This window comes from Grampus griseus (genome assembly GCF_964374135.1).
Source record: "Grampus griseus genome assembly, chromosome: 2".
Classification (NCBI taxonomy): Eukaryota; Metazoa; Chordata; class Mammalia; order Artiodactyla; family Delphinidae; genus Grampus; species Grampus griseus.
In genome coordinates this window covers 27,166,060-27,192,117 of record NC_139018.1, presented here as the reverse complement: position 1 = coordinate 27,192,117, position 26,058 = coordinate 27,166,060, and the positions used below count along the sequence as shown (strand labels likewise).

The window sequence follows — 26,058 nt, the reverse complement described above, 5'->3', positions numbered from 1 at the left end:
GTTGTTCAAAGGTCAACTGTACTTACCTCCTGTGACGGTTGTGAGAATTAAATGAGTCATTTTATGTGCCTGACATACAGTAAGTGATACACAGCAAGGGTGCTGGGTACAGTTGTACAAATTGTTCACTGTTCAAGAGCCCTGACCTTAGAAGTCAAATAGGGGCTCACCAGTGGCCTGCGATTGCCTACCAAGAGGTGGCACTGTTTTCTAATTTGTACCAGGGCCATGCATGAGCCAACAATTGTCGTGATAGGTGTTGTTAGCATAAGGGATTTAAGTTTCTAGCAAATGCTGCCTTAGCATTACCCTTAGGCTCTGGGCTGATGCTAACTGAGCTGATGCTGGCTGTTTTACAACAGGTACTTGGAGGCTTTGTGGTGTTCTCAGAACACCTCAGTGAGAATGCCTGTATTCCAAGCCTTGCGGTGACCATTCAGATACTGTGTAATAAAAAATAGAAATTCAATGTAAAAATATTGGCAATGTAAAAAGTTAAAAATCATGCACAGCAGCACTATGTATTGCTTAGGTATACATACAGATATGGTTCAAGTATAGAGAAATGCATAAGAATGATAAGAACCACATTCTGGTTAACGGTTACCTGGGTGGAGAGGGAATGGGATTAGGGAGGGATATACAGGGGCCTTCTGTTCTATTCATAACTTAATTAAGCTTAATGGTGGATATGCAAGAGTTTATTATTCTTTAATCTTAAATATTTAAAAATAATTTATAATCAGTACTATTGAAGAGACCATCTTTCTACGTAAGAGCTAATTTTTCATTTCTCTTCTCATTAGTCTCTGTTAAATAGTAAAGCAGTGTGTCGATTTGGAACCACTGAATCAAGCAATCATTCATTCAACAAGTATTTCCTGTTGAATGGTAGAAAGTTCAGAGTTAAGACCTTCACCTGAACATTATATAACGCTTCTGATAGCCTTTTTGGTTATTTGACTTCTTTCTAGGAGGGCAGGGTCTCTGTCTTATCAGACTTACAATTTCTGCTACATAATAGGGATTAATAAATGTTAAATTAAATCGAATGAAACACAAACATGAAGGTTTTTATCTTTACAAAACTTTCTGTACACTAAGGGTGAGAAAAGTTATAGGACAAGGTAGATAAGAGTCATAAGTTATGAGCAAAGTTCTCTGGGAATTCATTCAGATATTGATTCCATTGACAACTATTTATTAGGTATCTACCAGGCACTGGGTATATAACTGTAAACAAGAGAGTCACGGTCATCAGTTATTATATGGCCCACTTCTCACCACCTTCATCATTACCTCACTGGTCACTGCCACCAGTATTTTTAACTTGGGTTCTTAAGATAATCCAGCGCTGTAATCCTAACTGGTCTCCCTACTTCCATTGGCTCCTCTACAGTAAATCTCAACTGTGTCCAGAGAGATCCTGTTAAAACCTGAGTTAGAGCTCATCACTCTTCTGCTCTAAAACCTCCAATGGCTTCTCTTCTGTGGGAGACCACAGACATGGCCACAATTCTTTAAATTCGTCCCATCAAGAGGTGAAGGCTCTTTCTCAACCCAGAGTGTCTGGGCTGGCCTTGTGACTGTCTTTGTCCAGTAGAATGTGGCGGAAGGACCGTGGTGGGAAATCTGAGCCTCGGGGGGCTTTGAATGCTTCCACTATTCCTCTTGGAATCCTGAAGGGCTATGTTAATGAGCCCAGGTAAGCACGTTGGGGGCGGAGAAACCACGTGGAAGAGAACTCTCCTGGGGAAGGCCATCCTAGACCAGCCAATGATCGGCCAATTTACCAGCTGTCTGAGGACACATGATGCAGTCCTGCTGGAGATCAGCCTAGCACAGCTGCTACCAGAGGAATCTTCCAGATGACCTGCCAACTCACAAGCTAACTAAATGGCTGTTGTTTTAAGCCACTGAGATTTTTTTTTCTTCTTTTGTGGTTTGTCAGGCAGCAAAACTAACTGATTCATCATCATCTCATTCAGAGAAACAGTCAAAATACTAACTGTATCCTCCTTAGTTAGAACCTCCTACAAGGTAGGTGCTCAATAAACATTTGTTGAGTGAAATTCACAAATGGAGCTAACATTCTAATGAGGGAAGCCAGGGGAAACAAAGTAAGCAGTTACCAAGTTTTATAAGTGCCGAGAAGGGAACAGACAGTGACTGAGGTAGAGAATCACAGCGTGGAAATGGGAGGGCAGGTCCTCTAGGGAGCTCCCCACTTCTTTCAGAACAAAAGCCGAACTCCTTACAGTGGCCTCCAAGATCCGAAGTGAACTCCTGGTACCTCTCTGACTTCACCTCCCGCCACGCACTGCTTCTCACTCCAGCTACACTGGCCTCCCTGCTGCTCTTCTACCAACCAAACACACTCCCACCTCAGGTCCTTGCTGGAATGTGCTTCCCCTAGATACCCATACCATTCACTCCCTCCTTTCCTTCCGGGCTCCGCTCATATATCCCCCTTTCACGAAGGCCTTCCTGACTACCCTGTAGAAGTAGCAACCCACTGACCCACAGAATTCCCTACCCCTTGCCTGCTTTATTTTCCTCCACAGCACTTGTCGCCATCTGCTGTATTAGATATTAACTTCTTTGTTTACTGTCTGCTTCCGTCACTCGGATATAATTTCCACGGGGTAAGGAATTTTGCTTTGTTCAACTTACCTCTAGGACAGTATTGTCTTAGGGCAGAAATTCAGCCAGTGGACACAACATCCTTCAGGGGCCAGACTTCCTGCCAATTAGGACTAAGCAAGGCAAGTATTTAGCTTTGAGCCATGCTGGGAATAAGGCAAGACAGTTTTTAAAAGCCAGAATGCCCAGGTGTGTGTGGGATTGCTTACTGAGACCTATTCCAACGTGCTCACGGCCAGACAAGTAACAGCTGACTTCGTGACATATTTTATAGTCTGCTGGGAGCCTTCTAATCCACACTCTTATTTGCTTCTTGAAACAGCTCTGAGGGGTAGGCAGGGCAGGTTCTATCATTCTCCATTTACATGTAAAGATAATGAGGGGTATAGAGTTCAAGTGAGCTACCCAAGGCCACAGACAAACTAAGTGGTAGAGGCAGAATTCCTGGTTGTTTTGACTCCAAGTACAGTGATCATTTCACTCTGTGTGTGTGTGTGTGTGTGTTTAACTGTTTCTCCATTCTGGGATCTGACCTTGTGACCTTCTTGAATCATTAAGATTCCAGGTCAATCCTGACCCCCTGAAAGACCTTCAACAGAGGAGGCATTTTCTCTAAAGACAGCACCTGCCAAGAGGCATAGGTGATGAGTAAGCGTTTAGAGCATCAATTCCAGACCGGCCCCTGTGGCTTTCAGACCTACCACAGTCTCTTCTGTCTGATAGTCAGGAAAGGACCGTGCCCTTGGGCCCCTTCGCCCCTAGCCCACCCCAAGGCAGGCCGGGCTACAAGGGGAAAGGGGAAGGCCTCGCGCAAGACAGGACCGGCAGCTGTTTTCAGGTGAAAACCAGAAAGAAATCCCAGCCCCGCTGCTTTATTTTGGTTTAAAAATCAAGTCGGGTGACAATGGAAACTTTCCTTGCTGTCCTCTCCTTTCTGCCCATGTTGACAGAAGACAGACCTGCTAATTCTGGCTGGGGTTTTTCCCTCCCTCCGCTGTTTTTCTCTTTTATCTCCATCAATTGAAGAGAGCTGTTCTTTCAGAGTGCCAAAAGGTATCTGGGGTTTTGTGTATTTTTTTTTCTTTCTTTCACATAATTCTGTGGGTCTTTTCCCAGATATGTATTTTCTCTCAAGTTAACTTCTAACTTGTTTAAGTTTCCGCCCATGTGACTTCCAGCGCGAGTTACCAGAAACCACAAGAGAGAGAGAGAGAGGGCGCAAGCCCCAAAGCAAGCGACATGTCCCTGTGGGGAGCAGAGCCTCTGCACCCCAGAGTGAGGAGGCCGCTGGGGTCAGAGGTGGCTGCAAGGCGGGCTAGAGGAGGGCCCTGCGGAGGGGGGGTGGGCTGGTGGCCCGGGAGCAGTCAGGAAGGGAGGCCGGCTGGGGACAGGAGAACCCAGAGGCGCGAGGGGCTGCGTGGAGAGCCCGGAAGACTGCAGCCATGCCTCACAGCTCCGACAGCAGTGACTCCAGCTTCAGCCGCTCTCCGCCCCCCAGCAAACAGGTAGGGTCCTGCCTTCTCCTCCTCCTGCCTTCTGATTCTCCGGGGAAGGGCGGGGAGAGGGCCGGGCTGCCTGGGCCTGCCCCGGGAGCTGAGAGGCCAGGAGATGGCTGGTGGCAGGAGTTAGACTAAAGACACAGGATCTGCAGTGAGGCTGTGCATCTTGGCGGAGACCCTCGTCCTTCCACCCATCCTGCCAAATTATGTCCTCCTCATCCCCCGATGGTGCGCATCGCCTCCACCTCACCTGGGATCCCACCCCATGAAGCTTTCGAGGAAGCCAAGAGGAGAATTAGCACCAAAGAACTCTGGTCTCTCAGAGGAAAGAGTCTACCTCTCTCCAAGGCAGCAAAATGAGAGGAGGAGTCTTAACGCGGGCTACGGGCACGCACACCCTGAATGCTAGATGGTTGCCCAGGAGACAGCCCGCAGGACAAGAGAGGAAAAGGATGGGGGTAAAGTAAAAGGCGGCAGAAGAGCAAGTTGAAAGGAGCAGGACCCCGTGCCAGCTCAGAGGATCTGTCTTACCTCCTGGGCATGGCTACTGTTCCTAGCACGGGTGGCGGAGAGAGGGCTGGGGGAGGAAGGAAATGAATCAGGAGATGGTTCTGGGGACTCGGAGACATTCCTTAGTAGCTCAGCTCAGCTCTGGGGAAACCAGAGAGATGAAGGTGGAGATTCTGGGAGCACTGGGAGTCTAGGTTGTGACTTCCACCTCAAAAGCTTTCAGCTTGAGGGTTGCCAAAAACAAGAAAACAAAAACGGGGCACCCTGGCTGCCTTTGCAGCTCCTGGGGCTTTCTCCTCACTACATCCCTCGACAGCCCTCTCGATAGGAAGCCCTCTTCCTTCTCATCTAATACATCAGTGGAGGACAATTCCTTATCCAACTTTGTGGTTTAAAAACTGCATTCTTTCATTAGCCTGGATATCCAAGAGGGCTTTCAAAATGCTGCAGACCAAATAACAGTATGTAAACATATACTAAAGCTTCTGTCATCAACATCTAACGGGAGAGCAGCAGGTAGGAAGGAGTCCTAGTGGAGACCTCTAGAGGACGAACAATCCAGTCCTCTGCTCAAGATGGTATCAGAGGGGTTCAGACTACCTGGAAGTTTGTACTCTTCTTAGGAAGGAAATTACTCATGGCTTTCCTGGTAACCTCGTTCCCCATCCCCCTTAGAGAAAGAGCACTTCCTTCCTATCTAACCAATTGCCCTCCGACTGCAATGGCCTGGAAGTATTGGGCACATTGGTGAGACATATGCTTGGTGGGCAGAGTCTTGCCCGAGGAACTGTGTCCCTCTAGCCTGTGGGGTCGTGAGAGGGGACAGGGCCGAAGGTACAGAAGGGTTTCACTCAGATTCCCCCACCTACCCTGCAGCATCTGGGGGAAAGCCGGAGCTAACCTCTCTGCGCACGTAGAGCACATGCCCACCTGTGGGGTGCACTTAGAGAACACCCAAGGTTCCCTGTGTCCTCCTAAGCACCCATCCACTATCTGCCGCGGCCAGGAAATCTCCACCATTAAAACTGTTCTTGGTCTCCAGTCTTACTAGGCATTGTGCTCAGGGCCATGGGGGATATCAAGGTCACTGAGCATAATGAAGGGAATGCAGGGGAAGAAGAGGCAGATCTGGGAGAGGGACCTCGGTCCACGGGCACAGCAGAAGACACAAGGGGTACAAACCAGGAGGGTAGTGGTGGCAGGGGCGGGGGTGGCTTGGACAGGCATCAGACTTAGCATTGGAAGATGTAACTCTCAGATTACTGTGAGCTCTTGGGCAAGCTCTTTGAGCCTCAGTTTCCCCCACGTATAAGATGGAAATAATCGTATCAACTTCACAGAATTGGGGAATTCAACAGGAGCACCTCTGAGAAAAGGCACTTGCACAGAAGCTAGCACATAGTAGGTACTTAACAGAGTTTTGGGGAAAAAAATAGCAAGAAGGTTCTAGGCCAAAAGTTAGAGGGTGAGGGTGGAGCAGACCTGAAGAGGAGAGGTGATAAAACACACTTCATCGCCTTAACCATCTTTTTCCAAATACGGCCCTATTGAGTTCTCAAGCTCTTTTGCCCTCTTCCTGTATCTTTTGGCCAAAGTTATAGAGACCTAAGAGAGTGTAACAGAGTGTGGAGAAAAGTTCCCTTTTGGGTTCAGCCTTTTGGTAAATAGGGGAGTGGACGGGCAAGTAAAGATGAAGAAATGGAAGGGTGGACAGCAGGATATCAAACACCATGAGAGCCTGCCTCCACTCAGAAGAGAGTGTTAGACTCCCCTAATTCTCATCATCTCTGCTTCCCAGGACTCATCTGATGATGTGAGAAAAGTTCAGAGAAGGGAGAAAAATCGCATTGCTGCCCAGAAGAGCAGGCAGAGGCAGACACAGAAAGCTGACACCCTCCATCTGGTGAGTGTTCAGACCTTTCTTCACCCTCTTGAGCCGTAGGCATTGCTCCCCACCGCCTGTGGACTCCTGGACCATAGCTTTGAGTCTGCCTGCGTGGGGATGTGTATGTGGGGGAGTTGGTGGAGGGATGCAGGTGAGGCGGGGAGGGGAGGCTCTCCTGTGAGTGCATTGAGAAGATTCCGAAACAGGGGATGGGCCAGGAGGCTGAAAGAGAAATGAGTGCCAAGGGGGCACGAGGAGTAAAGGAGCTGAGTGTGGGCAGCCCAGAGGCTGGTGGAAGGCAGATCTACATGCTAAGAGATGGGGTAGCCTGAGACAGCTCCATCCCTCATGAACCCGGAGAGCAGAAGGCAGGACTGCCTTTGGGAGGAAGGTAGAAGGTGTAGAGGAGCCCATTGTCCCACAGTGCTGGGAACACATATAGTCCCATCCCCCGGGAGGCCAGTTGGGCAGCCACCCTGAGGTTTGCATTTGGGACAAGGAGGTCCACAGGGTGCTGCACCCCATACCTCTTTTCTGAACATTATTAAGGTTTGATTTCAAAATTTCTATTTTGATGATATCCCAAGGGGTCTGTGAAAGATACAGTTTCAGGTGCACGTATCTGGGATGGTCACCATCCTGGTTGAGTTGCCTCCAGTCTCACACTTTCTAGGGAAGCCCTGATCCCTGGCTTGAGCAGGCGCCTTGGGTGATCTGAACTGCATTTCTCCCAGCAGTCCAAGATCCTGGTCAGTGTTTCTAAATTCTGGCTGTGTGCTTCATAAAGCAAAGCTTCCTCCTCATCTCCCACACCTTACCACCTCTTTTCTCTTCGCTTTGCCCCTCAATTTGCTCCCTGTTCGACCAGCTCTTATTTCACTGGCTCCTTCCTCTTCCGTCCCTTCAGCCCTTCCTCTGACACCTCTGCCTTCTCGTCCCTCCTCCTGAGCCCTTCCCAAACCTCTGGCATCCCAGTAATTCATTCCAATGGTAAAAAGGGCAATTGACACCAAAAATGAATATGCTTATGGTTATTTGAAAGATTAGCCTGGTAATTGGCCAGTTAAAGAACAGTTGTTTTATTCCTGTCAAGAAAAAGTAAGATGTAGTTTTAGGTAAAAAGATGCTGCTTTTAGCCTTGTAAGGAAGCAGAGAGCAGGCTGCACCAAGATCTCTGATTGGATGCTCGTGTTTCATTTGAAATATATTCAACATGTCTTCCATTGCATACTAATGTAGTTTTATGTTCATGAATATTTGTTGAATTGAAAGAAAGAATGAATGAACACCAAGTCTGTTCTTCTCTTTGATGACTGTGATCAGTAGTCTAAATGTTAAGTTGGTGGTGGCCCTGCTTCTTATATGTTCTCCATGATTTCATTATGGCTTAGGGGCTCACAACACTCCAGTTTATTATTTTAAGCTTGAAAATCTAGGATCACTCACTTGTCTCCATCGCAGTCTGATTCTAATTCAATATTCTTTGGAGCAAGCAAATGAACAAATAAATAGAAATTAGTAAGGATAAAACCTACCTTTTTGTAGAAGTAGACAATGTCCCAAGACTGGAAATATGTTACAAGCTTTATAAGTTTGTAATATTAAAAAATAAAAAACGCTGGAAACTAAGTAAAGCTCAGCAGTGCCACAGTCATAAGGACATGGTTTGAATCCCAGCTCTGCCAGTTTTTATCCGTATGACCCACCTTAGACCTTAGAGATGTTCTTAACCTCCCTTAGACTCAGTTTTCTTATTAGGAAAATGGGACAGTAACTACCTACCTCATAGAGATAGTGCATATAAAGAGGTCAAGCGTCAGTCACTGACATATCGTAAATATTCAAAAGTTTTGAGGATAATAAAAGTAATATTAATAATAGTTATTATCAGAAGAAACGATAATCACAACTAAGATTTTATGTATATGAATTTATACTAATATATAAATCACAGGATCTCAGGGCTGAAAGATTTCTTAAAGGCTGGAAAGTTCAGACACACGTTTGATGCTTGAGGCTCTCTACAACACCCTCCGGAAATGGTTCCCAGTGTATTGGTCACTTCTAATGATAGAGAGCTCCCTGCCTCCTAACACGAGCAGAGGAGTCTTCCTTATCTCGAGCTGCGCCACTGTCTCCCTGGAAATTCAACCCCCTGGTCTTCCTTCAACCCCTTGGGGACGTATCAGTGAGGGTGACATGTATGTTTCTTTGCTGTGGCAAGGTTTTCAACACTAACTAATCTGTCTCTCTTTGCAAGACAAGAGTTAGAACCAGAAGATTTAGCCCATCTGATTATACTAGGCATGGCTCTATTGGGATAATCTCTGGGGGTTGGGGGTCCCTGGAGCCCCCAGTCATGTAGTCACCGCATCCACACTCAAACCCCCAGCCTCAGTCTCTAGAATGTTCTCATCTTTCCCACACCTGGACACAAACTCCTCCCCACTCCTTTCTTTTGAGCACCCCGGCACTCATCTTCAATTTTTGCCCAGTGAGTAGGACACCTCAGAGTTTACACAGCAAGCCTGAGGGTTGCAACCAATGCGATTTATGTTTCTTGACTTTGGGTGGAAGCTTTTGGCAGCAACAGGTAAATCTGCCACCATCAAACAGAGGGTTTGGCTGTGATCTGAAATGTTCATTTCCTCTCAGACAATCATCACCCATCTTCTGCATCCATTATCCTCTTAATTATGTTTGTGATTCAGGTAGAAAACCTTCTACTTTACCACCAGCATTCTTAAGGTTGGGTGCTTGGTTTGCCCTTCACTCCTTTCTGTGCTTGTCTCCACATGCTGAGGCTCTGGAACCATTCTCTGGCCCTCAGACATAGCCATAGGACTCATCTACAAGATGTTAAAGACCAGGGTTTAGAAATTGCTGAGCGTACAGTACCAAGTTTGTACTAGTGTGCTAGCCTCATATATGCTGGGATAAACATTGATTTCTCGGTTTCAACTTTGTCACTGTTCTCTCTCTTAAAATACCAAAAGAATTATCCTGTTTCTCTAGTGAGAGTGTGGGATACCTATTATTTAACGTTTTCAGTATCTATCCTATAAGTGGTTTACACCGAAACACTGTATATTGATTGCTTTTGAAATAGCAGAGTAGGGAAGTTGCTGCTTTCAGCAATGTGTTTAACCTCATGCCAATGTTATAACATCTCTGGCCTTGACTATCCCTCACATAAACCGAATCAGGTGCTTCTTTTCATACTTGTGATTATCAGCAAGGTCCACATTCCGTGGGGTTTTTTTGCTTTGTTTTTGTCTTTTTTGTCTGCACCTCATGGCGTGCGGGATCTTAGTTCCTGGACCAGGGATCGAACCCATGACCCCTGCAGTGGAAATGAGGAGTCCTAACCATTGGACCACCAGGAATTCTCCCACATTCTGTTTTAATTCTCTTTTGGTTGGTGTCTCAAACAGCACTCATCGCACTCAGTTCCTTTTCTCTCGCAGTCAACTATAGAGTCCATTAGGCATAGTAAAGGCATTGATTAAAAGGAGAAGGTCATATCTTGACCCGTTCACTTTCAAAAGATATTAGTAGCTAATAAGTGTATCCAAGATAGTCAGCTGAAAAACTAAGAAAAATAATAGGAATCCAGTCAGCTTTCAAAGTTAACACAAAAAGTAATAACTTTTCCTAGGCAAATTAGATTACAAAATTTAATAGGAAGAAAGATTCTGTTTATAATACCAAGAACAGCAAATGGAAGGAAGGACTAAATTTAACAAAAAATATGCAGGGTTTAATTTCTTAAACTTCAAAATTATTCTAAGTGATTAAAAAAACACTCAAATAAATGGAAAGATATACCTTATGTAAAGATAGCAATTTTCCTTAAGTTAATTTAGAAATTGAATTAATTTAATATGATCTTAATAAACTAGGATTTTCTGGGTATTGAAGGAAAACGAAATTAGCTATTCTAAGTACCTGGAGAAAAATAACCATGTGAGAGTTTCCAGGAAAATTCTAAAGAAGGAGGGTGATTAGAGACGATTAGCTGAATAAGATATTAAAGTGAATTACAAATATAGATTTCAAAGCAGTGTGGAAAAGACAAAACATTGGACAGAATAGAACACAGAAATAGACCCCCAAGCAAGCTCAAATTTAAGACCCCAATACATATGTCAGTTCCTAAGACACAAGTACAGATGCAAAATGTCTAGGATGGCATTTCAAACCAGAGAGAGAAAGATGAATTATTCAATAAATAGTGTAGGGACTAAATAAATAGGGACAACTGGCTAGTCATTTGAAGAAAAAAAAAAAGGTAGAGTTTTCATTTCTTATACAACACACACATAGATTAAATGTGGGAAAAAATTAAAGAAATTTGAAAAAATTAGCATTAAAATATTTATCTTGGAATGAAGTCTTTTCCGGATAAAATGCAAAACCCTGAAGCCATAAAGGGAAAGATTGATATACATTACCTTTATACATGAAAAGTGAAAGTGTCTATACAGCTCAAAGTACCTAATATGCAAAATCAAAGGCAAGTGAAGACTGGGAAAAATACCTGCAACACAAATGACCAAAAAAGGGCATATTTGCTTAATATATGAGAGCTCTTATGAATAAGAAAGCGCTCAACAACCCAAAAGAAAAAATGAGCGATAATTAGGAATAGGCAATTTACAGAAAGAGAGAAATAAATGGCAAATAAATACGGAAAAGGTGCTAGACCTTACTTAGTTAGGGAAATGACAAAGCAACAGTTAGATCCCCTGCCAGATTGGCAAAGACAAAAAATGTTGCTAATACACCATGTTGCCAAGGTGATGGATAAGCAGGTACCACCACACACTACTAGAAGTCTAAGTGCGTACAGTTCCGTTAGAGGGCAATTTGACCATGTCCATCCAAATTACAAGTGCACATACACTGTAACTCGGCAATTTTACATCTAGGTGTCTGTTTAGAAACATACCCACAGATTGCACAATTATGTACATGTAAAGATAACCATTGCTGCATTGTTTTTCATAGCAAAGACTGGAAACTAGCTAAATATTCATCAGTAAGGGACTCAAATAAACTATCGTTTGTTCATTCAGTGGATACCACGAAGGTGTTAAAATAACGAGTTATATACAGATGTGCTAATCTGAAAAGATTATCTATATACTCTTAAGTGAAAAAGTATGAGTATGGTATATAGTTGTCTCCCATGCATATTTTTAATAAAAAGAAAAACATATGTGCATATGTGTATAAACTTTAAAATTTTCAAATAGGTTTCCCCCCAAAATTGCTAACGATATATATTTCTGAAAAGTAGGACAAAAGGTCTAAAGCAGGAGAGAGATACTTTGCATTTTTTTTTACCTTTTTATATAGTTTGGATGTTTTTATCATGTGCTTTTATTTTTATAATGTAGATATTTAAATTCCCAATATCGATCATTATTACATATGCATTAGGATGATTTCTTTTCTAATTTGATTTCAAACATTGAATAGTCTTCCATTGTGACATTTTATCCCTTGAACATCCTACATAAATATCTCAGTCCTTTGGGACAACCAACTGTCAGCTGGGATTTGTAATGAGTAATCCTAAGGTCTCCAGCGCTAGTAAGAGATGACAGACCAGTTTCATTTGTGTGGTTATCCTGGTAATTGTAGGATATCTCTGGTGCCTTGGAGCAGGAAGGATTTTGAGTCTGTATCCCAGGTTAGCAGGAGAGTTGAGATCAGTTGAGAAACTTTGTTCATGAAAAGGCTAAAAGTAGAGGGGGTGGTGGGCAGACAGCAATATTAGCCGAGAGCTGTGATGTTGACAAGTCAGACCTGGCCTTGAGGGTGGAACTGGAATAAAAGTACAGTAACAGGGCCAAATCTGGAGCTGGAACTTCAGGTACTTAGATGGGGGTAGGACAGGTGCTTGCCTGGGGCTGGCTCCTGAAGGAGTTTCACATTAGTTTAAAATAAGAAAAAGATTTACAGGTTCCAGGGTAGATCTTTAATGCCATATGTAACAAACATCATGAGTGTAAATTATGCCTGAAATTAAGTTGTTGCTGTGAGAAATAAGGTATTTACAATTGGAGGGAAACTGAGTAATGGAGGAAACGAAGCTCAGCAAAGATATTAACTTCCTGGGCCTTCTTAGAAAGAGACACTGTTGTTCTTGGTTTTCTGGGAAGGCCTGGGAGAGAAGCCTGTTCATGGTCCTTTTTCATTCCGTCAGTTTTTTTCTCTCTCTGGGAGACCATGCCATAAGATTTATTGGCATAGAGAAATCACAGGTAAAATAAAATAAAATAAAACAAAACAAAAAGCTAGAAAGTATGTTTTAGCTAGTTCCACCCTAAAGAAGTTCAGTGTAAAATCAGTGAACTTTCTGTGGAAAAGAGCCATTTCTCTTGGGCCTCTATTGCTATGAACTTCTTTTTATTAAAAACATATTAATTGTATTAGGTTAAGTAAGTTGTCTGAGGTCATACATCTTGTAACTAGGTCTGTCTGACTGAAGAGCCCATCTTCCTAACCACTAGGCAACACAGCCTCTTCCTTTGGACTCGCATGAAGATGTATTCATCTTCCCTAACTGATCCTCCTTGAATCTCTTCCTGAATTTTTTTCTCTTGTTCTTTAAGCAACATCCTCCAAAGTTGACACTCTTCCTCCTCCATCATTAGGCCTAGTCGAGAAATTAATGATGTCTCTAAGCAATAGATTGATATAGCCATTGAGAGCATTTTTAAATAAAGCTGTGTAGCAATAACTATTAACATCTTGCTCTTTGGTGCAGCAATTCCACTTACAGGAATTTGAAGAAACGATGCACAAAGATGCTCAATTCATCATTATTTGTGAACAGTAAACACTTTATCAATACTATAAAATTGGACATATACCCAACGACTGGAGATTAAGTATATTACGACACATTCATATGCTAGAATTTTATGCTGGCAATAAAAATGACTAAGTGGATCTGTATTTATCAACAGAGAAAGATGTCAATTACATAGCACTGAGAGAAAAAGCAAGTGACAAAGAGTATGCAGAGTATAATTCCATTGATGTAAAATTTGTGGTTTGGAGGGCATGTTTGCATGCATAAAGAGATGTCTGGAAGAATATTCTCCAAAATGATAATAATGGTTATTTCTGAGTGGTTGAATTTTGAATAGCTCACCTTATTCCTGGTACTTTTCTGTAATTCTTTTTATTATGATGAATGTATACCATTTAAAAAATCAGAATAAAAAATTAGACTATTCTCATTTGGGAAGGAAAAACACACTAAGGAATTCACCAGCCCTAACTGCTTGTCCTACTGACAATGGGTCAGTATGGTTATGGTCGGGAGGCATGTTTGAAAGGAGGCCAGCTTCTCACCAGTCTTGGCATTATAAGGAATTTCTGTCTAATGCGATTACATGTCCCAGGTCAGAAATTGACGACACCCATTCAGCTGAAGTCTTCATGAAGCTGTTCTCAGCAGCTACCAGACTACTTTCTCTTGGAAAGGATGAGGGAGTCTCTCTAAACCCCAAGCTGCTCTGTAGGACTAGGTCTGGCCCTCTGAGTCCTAAGGGGTTCCATAGATTGATTCCACAGGACAAAGTCCCCTTCAGATTGTGGGGTATCTGTAGAGAAGCCTGCCATGGGTTCACATGGTAGCTTGTGGAGGGAATAACAAAAACTATAGTCATACACCATTCTTGATGGAATCACAGAATTAAAAGGAAACTCAGAGATACTCTAGGTCACCCTGCTGTGTTACCAGTGAGGACACTGATATCTTCCTTGAGGACACCCAAGAACCCAAACCTCTTGCCTTCCCACCTCTTGCTTTTGTTTTTGTGCCACTTTGCTGAACAGGACTTTGCTCGGCAGATGGTGTTGCCCTCACATGTCCTTTTGCAAAGGGTGAGCCAAGAAGTAGGCCATTAACTAGGACACGTAAACGGCCTAGGCACTCTTCAGCAACAAAACCCAAGCACACAGCAAGAGACGAAAAAGGCAGAGAGTCCCAGGCTGAGAGGGGCTAAGTTTAAATGTTCCTTTATTTAAAAAAGGTCTTAAAGTTGTAATCCAAAATCAAAAGGACAATGACGTATTGGGGGAAATATTTGTGTCAAATTAAATAATTTCAGATTTAATATTTTCTTTTTTAAAGAATTTTTTTTGATGTGGACCATTTTTAAAGTCTTTATTGAATTCGTTACAGTATTGCTTCTGTTTTATGTTTTGGTTTTTTGGCCGTGAGGCATGTGGGATCTTAGCTCCCCGACCAGGGATTGAACTTGCTCCCCCTCACACTGGAAGACGAAGTCTTAACCACCGGACCTCCAGGGAAGTCCCCTTGATTTAATATTTATACTATAGAAAGAACATTCTTTTTAAGAAAAACATCAAGACTCCAATAGATAAGTGGGCAAAGGCTATGAACAGAAAGCTTACGTAACATTTTTTCCTACCAAAATGAAAATAACCCAATTTTCTATTCTGATTGTGCAAACAATATACACTATGGATTTCTCAACCTCAGCAATATTGACACTCTGAGTTGGACAACTCTTTGTTGTGTATGTGGGAGGGGGTTGGCCCCCTGCACTGTAAAATGTAAAATCTACCCACTAGATGCCAGTAGCACGACCTCACCCCTCTAGTTGTGAAAATCAAAAATATTTCTAAATCTTCCCAAATGTTCCCTTGGGGGGCAAAATTGTCCTTGGTTGAGAATGCTGTACTAGCGAATAGACATGCAGAAATCTTATTCTTGGTAATTGATAACTTGTAACATTAAAATGAAATTAAGAAACCTTCAAAAAGTTAGTTGGCAAAATAAATTATTTAAAATTATGACACCTAAATCCCAACGAAGTTGTAGTAAAATTAATATATACATTCACTGTCGATGACATTGTATATATTACATAACCCTTTTACAGCAATACTTACATGAACTGGAAGATGTTCACTGCAGCATTATTTATAATAGCAACCAAAATGTCCAATATTAGAAAGCCATGTTAAGTAAATTGTGGATCATCTATTTGTTGACGTCACCATTAAAAGAATAATTATGGTGATTTTTTAAGTATGACAAAATTATGACAAAAAGGAAAATACAAATTGTATATGTACTCTGAGATTTTATAAAAATAAGTATCCATGTTCGTTAAAAAGGACAAGATGGCAACATATACAAATGAAAAGAGTCACGTTTAGAGGACTGTGATCATGGGTGGGTATACTTTTTAAAAAATGTCTTTAGTTATACTGTATATTTTTTATTTAAAGACATAAAAAAAAGATCAAATAGAGCGCTGAGTGAATTCTGGTAGAAATCGAGGATGAGAACAGAGAGGGTATCATTGAGTTAGAATTTGGGGGGCAGGCTTTGGTAGGAGATCTTATCATTTATCATCCAAATAGGAACACTTATGAGTGAAAAGAGGCACTAGTAGAAATTACACTAGGAGGGTAGCTATGAACTGGGACTGTCCCTGTAAACATCTGGTCACGCTGGACTTAGGGGAACCAAGGAGGGTGACCTAAAGCTCTTAGGAAAATTCAAGAGTAGTAATAAATTTTAGAGCCAAGCAGAGGGGACTAGATTCCTGGTACCAAAATGCAATTTCCTGCACTAGATAACTCTGTAACTAACATATTTTCCAGGTACTCAGCTGGCACAAGACTATGCCTTATAGCTAAGAGTTTGGGGAGGTCCAGAAAATGACAAAAGCAAAGGCCATACTCCTAGTACTAGAGCTCACGTCAGCAGAAATAATTCATTCTGCTGTACAAGTATATGTGAAATGCCTCCTACGGGCATTTTTTCTAGGCGCTGAGAATTCAGCTGGGACAAGACACACTAAGTCCCTGATTTCAGGGACCTTACGTTCAACCAGAAGTCAGACTGGAAAATCAACTGACCAATCGTTATTTATTGTTTCACTAATCACACAAAGGGAAGAGGGCTTTGAAGAAAACCAAATAGTGCAATATTGACAGAGACTTAGGGACAGGGATGGGGACAGTGATCAAGGAAGGTCTTTCTGAGGCCCTGACATTTGAGATCAAATACGAGTCAAGAGAAGGAGCCTGGGAAGATCTGGGGAAAGGATGTTCTCTTGCAGAGACTTCAGGTCAAACTGTGAGGGGCCTGTCAGGGTCAGAAAGATGCCTTGTGGGGCCTGGGACTGTGAAAGCATGAGGAGGAACTCAGGAACAAAGGCCACTGTGCTGCAGGGAGCAGGAACCAGATTGGGGGTGGGGGGTGGGGGGAGGGTCAACAGAATGAATTCAGATTCAGTGGGGACAGAGTGGGGGCAGATATATCTGAAGCTAAATTCTGATCTACAAAATGGGAAGCAATTACACCTCACTGGGCTGTTTGAGAGTTTGTTCTCTGAACAAATGTAAAAACAAAGCAATAGTGCATTTTTTGTCTGTTTTGCATTGGAGAGAAGACTTTATTTGCTTAATGCAGAGAGGCTGGCATTTTCCTATAAATCAATCAGGTAAAGATATCAGATGTATTATCATATATGAAAACATATGCCCTACTTTCCAGTTATTTATATGAACTTTAAGAACACAAAGGGACTTCCCTGGCTGTCCAGTGGTTAGCCCTCCGTGCTTCCACCGCAGGGGACACAGGTTCGATCCCTGGTCGGGGAACTAAGATCCTACATGCCAAAAAAAAAAGAACGCTAACGGTTTCACTGGCTGGGCTTTTCACCACCACTGGTCAAGTCTCCTTTGCTTGGTATGGTTCAGACAGGTCAAGTTCAAGCCAGGGAAACTGTATGCAGGGTTCTCACAGTGGTGTGATTCTGCTGTCCCCACTCCATAGCTTCAGTTTGGGGAACAAAAGCAGGGGTTTGACTGGGCCTTTTTTAAGAAAATGAATATCTTACACTCACTCGTAACTATCCTAGAGTTAAAAGTAGAAGCTATAAATGTACTTAAATGCTTGGTTAAGCACTCCCTGGGGAATTTCATGGACATCACAAACAGCAGACCCTTCAAATGTAGGTCTCAGATTTTAGTAAATTATTATAGACTCCAAGTAGGCAATCAAGCAACATGATTTTACTGAACACCTACTATGTGCCAGGCACAGTCCCAGTCACTGAGGACAAAACAGTGAAGACAAGGATAGCTCCCGTCCTCATGGAGCTCAACAATCTAAAGGACAACTAATTTGATAAAGTTATCATTAATGAGATTCCAATAAGTGCCTTACCTCTCACCTTTCTGTAAGAATGAACTATCCTGGGCTACTTGAAATTTTCACCAAATATGATTCTTTGCCTTGAACAGTCATTATTTTTTTTTTTTTTTTTTTTTTTTTTTTTTTGCGGTACTAGGGCCTCTCACTGCTGTGGCCTCTCCTGTTGTGGAGCACAGGCTCCGGACGCGCAGGCTCAGCGGCCATGGCTCACGGGCCCAGCCGCTCCGTGGCACGTGGGATCTTCCCGCACCGGGGCACGAACCCGTGTCCCCTGCATCGGCAGGTGGACTCTCAACCACTGTGCCACCAGGGAAACCCAGTCATTTACTTTTAGAAAAAATTTTTGACTTAGAAATGTCCTCCTCCTTCTTTAAAGTTCTTTATATTATAGTTATATTATTCATACTATGTTATACAATAAAATTATTTAATAAAATAAAAATATATAAATATATAACATATGATATAATAAATTTAACAAAATCAAACATTGTATATATTTATATTGTTATATTATTTTAAAGAGGAATCCACTATGAACATAATTGTCAAGTCGTTCCTCATTAAGCTCACCTGGGAAGTGTTTTTTTAATCTTGATGCCTGAGACCCAGTCTGGAACAATTAAATTGGAACCTGTCAGGGGTGAAATCGAGGAATTAAGATTTTTTTTTTTTTTTTTTGTGGTACGCGGGCCTCTCACTGTTGTGACCTCTCCCGTTGCGGAGCACAGGCTCCGGACGCGCAGGCTCAGCGGCCACGGCTCACAGGCCCAGCTGCTCCACGGCACGTGGGATCTTCCCGGACCAGGGCACGAACCCGTGTCCCCTGCATCGGCAGATGGACTCTCAACCACTGCGCCACCAGGGAAGCTCCAGGAATTAAGATTTTTTTATAGCTCTTCAGGCAACTGCAGTGTACAGCCAGGGTTGAGAATCAGGGAGCAGTGACATTTGAAGCCTGTCAGGTGCGTGTGGTGGAATGTGTGCAGTGAATTTGGGGCAATTTTGTGGGTATATACCCAGACAGTCTGTCTCAGAGGCCCGGCAGCTTAAAACAAAACAATTCAAACCTTGATGTTGATGGCAATGATTAGTTGTTTGTTTTTCAAAATTGGACTTGCTAGTGATAACCTTTCTAACTTGAGGTATCAGTCAGGATTGCATTCTGCTATGAGTTATAGAAAAACTATCAAACAGAGGCATCAACAAGTCACCATTTGTATTTTATATTTTTCTCATATACTAAGAAGTTCAGAAGTAGACAGTCCAGGGATAGTGCAAGGATGTCGTCAAAGAACCAAGCTCCTTCTTTCTCTCTGCACAGCCATCCTCAGTATGTGGATGAGTTTTCATCCTCAGGGCTGCAAAATGGCTGCTGAACCTCCAGGCATCAATCCGTGTCCAGGGAGGGTAGCCTTTGTCTGGTGAAGCTCTACCTTTTTCCCTGAGGAGAGAAGCTCGTCCCCTCTCTTCCTACCCCCTACCCCCCCCCCCCCATTTCTGCTTATGTCTTATTGGTCAGACTCTGTCGCATGGTCATACTTACCTGCAGGGGAAGCTGGGTAATTGAGGAATTCTTTTCCCAGCCTCTCTAGAGGAAAGCAGGGGGAAGGAGTTTGGAACAGATATTGAGTGAGCCAACCTATAGTGTTTCTCACACACGAGGTCAATGAAATCATAGCCCTGAAAGCCAAAGAACAGGAGAGAGGAACCCAGGCAGGGGCCTGAGGGGCATGGCTGACGTGGCTAAACATCAGTGGATGATGAGGTGCTGACGGCCCTGGAGCTTCAGCTTTAAGGTATGAAAGTGAAGATTTCTCCAGAATCATTCAGTGCAAAGACCTGTGGTTTAGTGATTCCTCTTCTCTTCTCATCTGGTGAGGAACAGGAGTTGGAGTTAATTTCCCCAGGATTCAGGGGAAAGGTAGGCATAGATTCCACTATGGCTTGGGATGTGCCCTACCTCTCAGTTCACAGACTCCTCCAGGAAACCTGGGCTCCACCCTATGTCTGCATGGGGGACAGGGGTCCGAAACTGCTGGAGACTGAACAAATAACTGGGTGTGAGGGACATGAGCTTGACACACTACTCTCGCATTGAAGTGTGGGTGGGAGCTGAAAGGTCACCTTGCCAATAAATGACTGCATGTTCTGTTGAGGAGGAAACACACAGGGACTATTTTCACCCTTCTGGAAAGTGTGATTAGAAAATTCAAGGAGAAGGTCAAGGCACAAACCAGAACTGGCAGGAAGGAGGACCAAGCCCTGCTCAGAAGGCCTGGAGAGGCCCTGCCAGAGCCTTGGGTCAGGGCCTGTCCTCAGCCTTGGTCCCAACTGGCTTCCCTGTGGGTAAGGGACCCACCTGGGGATTCCCCATCATTCAAGTGCTCTACAGTGACCCGTTACTTGGCCCCTCCACTAGGGAATTTCCCAGAATGTTCCCACACCCCCAGAAGCCTCCTCCTTAGCCACCCCCAAGCTGCTTTTGGTTCCTGGTAGGGGTGGCATCAAGTAACCTCACAGGTGAGTGTGAACTGTGAACATTAGCAACTCAATTTGCACGAGGCGGGAAAAGAGGGAAGATGAAATTGGAAAGTCAACCAGGCTGAGGCCTCACAGGAGATAATTACCAGATATCATAAGATTTAAACAGACTTCAAAGGCAAGAGAGCATGGTGGGCACAGACTCTGAAGCCAGACTGTCTCAGTTCAAGCACTGGTGCTGCAACTGACAAGCTGTGTGACCTTGAACAAGTTACTCAACTTCTCTGTACCTTAGGTTTTCCTCTTCTGTAAAATGTGGCTAATAATATTATCTACCACATAGGATTGTTGCAAAGATTAAATATAATGATAATTGTAATTATGTAATTGGGCACATGGTAGCACCCAATAAATGTTAGTTATTATTAAATCAAACTGGATTATTCTTTTAAAATTTTGGTTTCTACTAATCTTTCTCATATAAATTGAGTCTATGTACTCTGCTCCCAACACACCTACCCCTTCCCAACAGTTAGAGGCTCTGGTTGGCTAATATACACAGGTAGTCAGTTTAAAATCTGAAATATTTGAGTTGCAGAGGGCTTGGAGATCTTCTAATCCTGTGGTTTTCAACATTCACTGCACATTAGAATCCCCTGGGGAGCCCTTAACAGCCCAATGCCCAGGTGCACCCAGACGGATTAAATCAGAATCAGGCATCAATACTGTTAAAACTTTCCAGGGATCCCACTGATCCCAGCGTGTGACCAAGGCTGAGAATCATTGTGTTGGTCCAGTCTTCCTGTTTTAAAGTGAGGCAACTGGGGCTCAGAGTGGGAAAGGGAGTCACCGAGGGTCACCCAGCCAGGACAAGGACCAGGACCCCCGTCCACAGTTAACTGATGGAGCCCACCATTGTCACGTATTTCGGACCTCACTGTGCATCTGGGGAAGGTCTGGCCTCGAGTTAACCCTCTCACAGAGTAGCAGGACAGGAGATTCCCTCCCAACTCAGGTCAGGAGGCGATGATCAGCTCTGTGATTGGAAGAGTGTAACCAACTCAGGGTTCTTGTACTGTGTTTAAGGATCACCCAAAGCAAGACCCAGTTTTCTCTTGGAAGGCTACTGATCTTAGTGACCTTCAGAGACCCTAAGTCACGAAGTCTCTCAGGAGAAGCCATGGGTGTGTTAAAAGGAGCCTAGGGCTGAGGATGGGGAAGCCCTGAGCCCAGCCCTGCTCTGCACCTACATGGTTATGGGGCTTTGGATCAATCACTCAGAGTTTCTGGCCCTCTGAGAAAGTCAGTGTCTTGAGGTGAATCTATAGCCCTTTGCCCTAGCAGCTGCTGCCACCAGCCTGTAATAATTCTGGGGGGTGTGCGCAATAGGTTTGTCCCAGGGTCTCAGTTGGCCTCATCTGTAAAGTAGGGATAGTAGCAGCTGGCCTTGCATAGCCACCTCAGAGGGTTACTGTGAGGAGCCTGAAGTGCCTGAATGAATTCCAAAAAGTAAAAAGCAGGTTACTTGGAAGCCCAAGGGCAGGCTTACCCCTCCCCCATCACAGGAGAAGACATGCATGTTAGAAGCCAAAATTTACTTTCTAAACATTACTTTCCTTTTCCCCTTGAGTTCTTGGTTTCCAGCCCCCACTGGGAATTCAGGGGGAAATTAGAGGGGTGTGATCATGGTACCTCTGGGTCAAGAGCTGCTCCCATGGCCACCTTTGCCATCTGTCCCCGTGTGAGAGCCCCTTCCACAGCATGACGGCCCCAGGGAGGGTCAGAGTGGACCAAGCAGTGGCAGGTGGGGATGTGGAGGGATGAAAACCCCAGATCAGCCACTTCCTTCTGCGAGCGAAGTCAAACTCTTCCTCTGCTAAGTGTCTGGCTGGCGGCAGGTCCCCTGGGCTGGCAGTACTGCTTTCTCTGGGGGCCCTGGCGGGAAGCAATCTTGCTTCCCAAGGTAAAGACAAGTTTCTTGTCACAGTTGGTTATTTTCTACTTAGAGGCGGTGGCGGTTATGAATGCTCTCCTAGCGCTCTGGGATCTCCCAGGAGGGCGGGGTGAGGGAGAGGAGAAAGCCAGAGCTCAGCAGGGCTCGCTGAGGGAGGAAGAGCCCGCTGTCACTTCCCGAAAGCTGGGCCGGCCTCTAGGCGGAGAGAAGGTCAGAGCGATTGGTCCCTGCGGCCCGCCTACCCCACCCCTCCCTTCTGCCTCGGGGTTTGCCCAGGCTCTTTGGAGCACAGAACTTACAGTAAATGTTGTCACCAGTGGAAACTCTCAGAGGGGGTGAGGAAAAGGGCTAGAGGAAGGGGCCAGGACTCCCGGCCCCCAGTTCCCGTCTTACCAACACCCCCCCGGTCTCATGTGTTGCTTTATCTTACCTTTTGGTAAAGAGGGGATGCCCTCTCTCTGGGATGTGCCCGGAAACAACCAAATGGTAAGATGAATGAGCCGGTCACACCCCGCAGAAGCGGCAGCCCACGCCCCTGACTCTATCATCACGGCTGTTGGTATCCCAACTCCCCCACCCCATTTTAGAGATGGGGGTTTTCTCTGTACTGACCTAGGCACATTTTCTAGCTCAGTGCCACATACAGGAAATGCCAGGCTGAGGCTGAGCACGCTCACACTTGTTCTGTACAAACGGATGGAATCTGGCTTGATGGATAAGGCCACATTCTCCTCTACCACTTAAAAAGAACCCCCAGGTGCATGGGTTAGGGCAATTGGCAGTGTAACTAGCTCTCATTAACCTGTAGCTCATGCTCCTGATGGATTATCTAAGGCAAAATTTAAATGTCAAGTTATCTCACATCTGCTCACTCCCCACTGTAATTCTGAGTCAACTTCTGGTCCAGCCGTTGATGTCATCAGGCAGCCAATCAACAAACACTTGAGTTCATACTCTAGGCCAGGCACTTAATAAGTGCTTGAATAATTAAAATAAATTTATTACCATATTTAACATTAATATCTATTGTTTTCAAACTTGCCTGATCATCAGAATAATCTGGGGCACTTGTTAAAACTTCAGATTCCCAGAATTCACAGAAAATCCCAAACCCACTGAGTTCAAATCTTTAGATTTGAGGAAGGGCCTGGAACTATATTTTTGTCAGGCCCTCAGATTAATTCTAATGATACAGCAAGTTTGGAAAATACTAACCTGAGTGAAACAGAACTAGAAAAATAAGATCTGGACTCCAAATATTAGGTCGCTTTTTGAACTGAAATGTAATTTATTTGCATCTCCAGTGCTATTTTTCCTTCCTCTGTGGGTACCAATGATTAGCCCAGAAGGTCTATTTGAGTCAAGGAATGTGAACCTTAAAATCACATTGGAAATGAAATTCCCCTGGGTTTTCTGAAGGTGGGATCGTTTTCCAGTAAATGCTAATTACCAGGGTGTCATTGTTGATTAATTAATGATGTGATCAGTAATTAGCACTCTTTACCCTGAGTTTTTCTGATTAGCATGTTATCTGATGGTTCCCTTAAGCAACAGGGGAAAGGTGTTTCTGGAAAAAAGGAAGCACAGGTGCTTGGGACACACCCAGAGTACCACAGAACAAGCTGCTGGAAGAGCAGAATGGCGTGGAATCGAACGCTGTGCTGGAGTTTGACTATTTACTATTTAGAAATACCCTAAACATTCTAGAATCTGGGTGAAGTAGACAATTAACCGTGGACTCCATTTGTAAGACTAAATGCAAATGGTAACGTTAGGAGAAGACACCGTATAACATAGAGAGGAAAAGACTGAAATTAGTTTAAGACGGTCTCACAAACTCTTTTTGATTTTTGCTGGGCTCTAGCCTCCCAGCCGGTTTCCCTCGACATATACTTGCCGCTCTCAACCCTCGTACACACTCACAGAGATCTATGCATGTACACCTGCACACAAAGGAGCACACATGCAAATTCACGCATGCCTTCACACACACGTCTCTCTTAGTTGGGACCATATGAAACCGCCATTCTTATAGGTCAAAACAGACAAGTAGCAATTTCATATGGTTCAAGCTAAAAGCTATGCATATACATGCACAAATATACGTGTGCTCTAGATGCACCCATCCACACACAGGACACATACAAATATATATGCACACGTGCACACTCGCATGTGCAGAAAAAATCACCGATGCCCTTCTCCATGGCTGTGCTAGTGAAAATCTAACGCAGACTCCCGCTTCACAACGCCCCCCCGCCCCGCCCCCGCAATCTTGCAGAGCGCTGACATTAACCTGCAACGCCCATCCTTTCCGCTCGCAGGAGAGTGAAGACCTGGAGAAACAGAATGCAGCGCTGCGGAAGGAGATCAAACAGCTCACGGAGGAGGTGAAGTACTTCACGTCGGTGCTGAGCAGCCACGAGCCCCTGTGCTCGGTGCTGGCGCCCGGCGCGCCCTCGCCCCCCGAGGTGGTGTACAGCGCCCACGCCTTCCACCAGCCTCACGTCAGCTCCCCGCGCTTCCAGCCCTGAGCTCCCCGAGGGCGGGAGAGAGCGGAGCCCCCAGCCCCGGCTGCTCCCAGGCCTCGGGAGGGGCACGCAGACTGTGGCCAGCGGCCCTCGTCCCTCAGCGCCCTCTCTCGACCCGGAGACCCGGAGGCGGAGGCCTGGACCGGGATGGAACACAGGACGCAGCTGCTGGACGTGTGAACGGCCTCCCGAAGCGTGGCCAACCGCCCGGCAGCGTGGGCTGGACCTTCACGTGGGTGGGAGGCCGGATCCAGAGCTATGTCAAGCATAACGCCCAAGTCCCATGGCACAGAGGGAGGAGGGGTAGGGAAGGGTTATTTTTCTAAATAAATGTCTTAAAAGAAACCAGTCTGGCCAGGGCTTGAAACCTTAAGTTCTGTGGGGTTGGGGTCGTTATTGGTTCTTGGCCTCAGGAGCCCTTAAAGCTCCGGAGATTCAGCTAATATTGCTTCTTTTCCACGGCTTGTTAATCTACTTGGGAAGCTGGGTTTTCTCAAAGAATCTTCAATTCTCCTTCTAGGCATCTTCTTGATTTTCCTCCCCAAAGCATCTCACTGTGACCTCTCACTTTCCATTCCTCATTGCATCATGCTTTCTAGATTGTCTAGACGTTTCTAGGGTCCTTCTTTAGACAAGAGAAGGACCAGAGCCAGATGCTGTGGAGTGGGATGGTCATTCGAGTTGGTACTCTCATCTCCCACGACTACACTGACTCAGCCCCGGCCAGACGGCCAGCGCTGGAGGATGCTGCGTGCCAGGCCCCACGCGAGGAACTCCAGCACCTCACGTGAAGGCGAGGCTTTTCTCATGCTCTCGTGGGGCAACATGTGGTTCAGAGACACAGGCGCTGCGTGTCCTGCTGAGGACTCCACCTCCCCTGGGAAGCTGTGATAAAGCACACACGACTTTGCCGTCTCCACAGGCTGCCATTCTGAGCACGGTCTGAGGGCAGCAGTGGCTCAGATAACACAGGGCTATCTTCAGGGCATCAAATCCACAAGTGCTGGCAGAGCTGAAACCAGTGTGCTCTGCTTCCCCTGCTCTGATGTCCAACTGCTCCTCAGAAATCCCCAGGCTAAGTGCCCGCTGGCCTTACCCACACCACTCCCCAAGAGCCGTGGCAGGGCCTTCCCACACACATGGCCCCTGCAGAGCCAGCTGGGGCCCAAAGCGACAGGGATCGCCATGGAAGGTGTCGGATGCAGCCCCTTCAGCAGCCTTCAGTGGGACTACCACTGCCTGCGGACCCCCTGCTGGTGGCCGTCTTGGTGAGCACAGGAGAAAGAGAGGAACAGGCCGGCTCCGCTGTGCCGGCACCTCCTCAGCCTGCC

At 45.0% G+C, this 26,058-nt stretch overlaps 1 protein-coding gene across 1 annotated transcript; it reads left to right on the top strand.

Moving 5' to 3' along the window:
* The first annotated feature begins 3,866 nt into the window (after positions 1 to 3,866).
* Positions 3,867 to 25,000, top strand: BATF (basic leucine zipper ATF-like transcription factor). The gene is made up of 3 exons (XM_082648046.1): positions 3,867 to 4,148; positions 6,451 to 6,555; positions 24,521 to 25,000. The coding sequence occupies exons 1-3, from the start codon at positions 4,086 to 4,088 to the stop codon at positions 24,728 to 24,730; spliced, it is 378 nt and encodes a 125-aa protein (XP_082504172.1). The 5' UTR covers positions 3,867 to 4,085; the 3' UTR covers positions 24,731 to 25,000.
* The last annotated feature ends 1,058 nt before the right edge of the window (positions 25,001 to 26,058 follow it).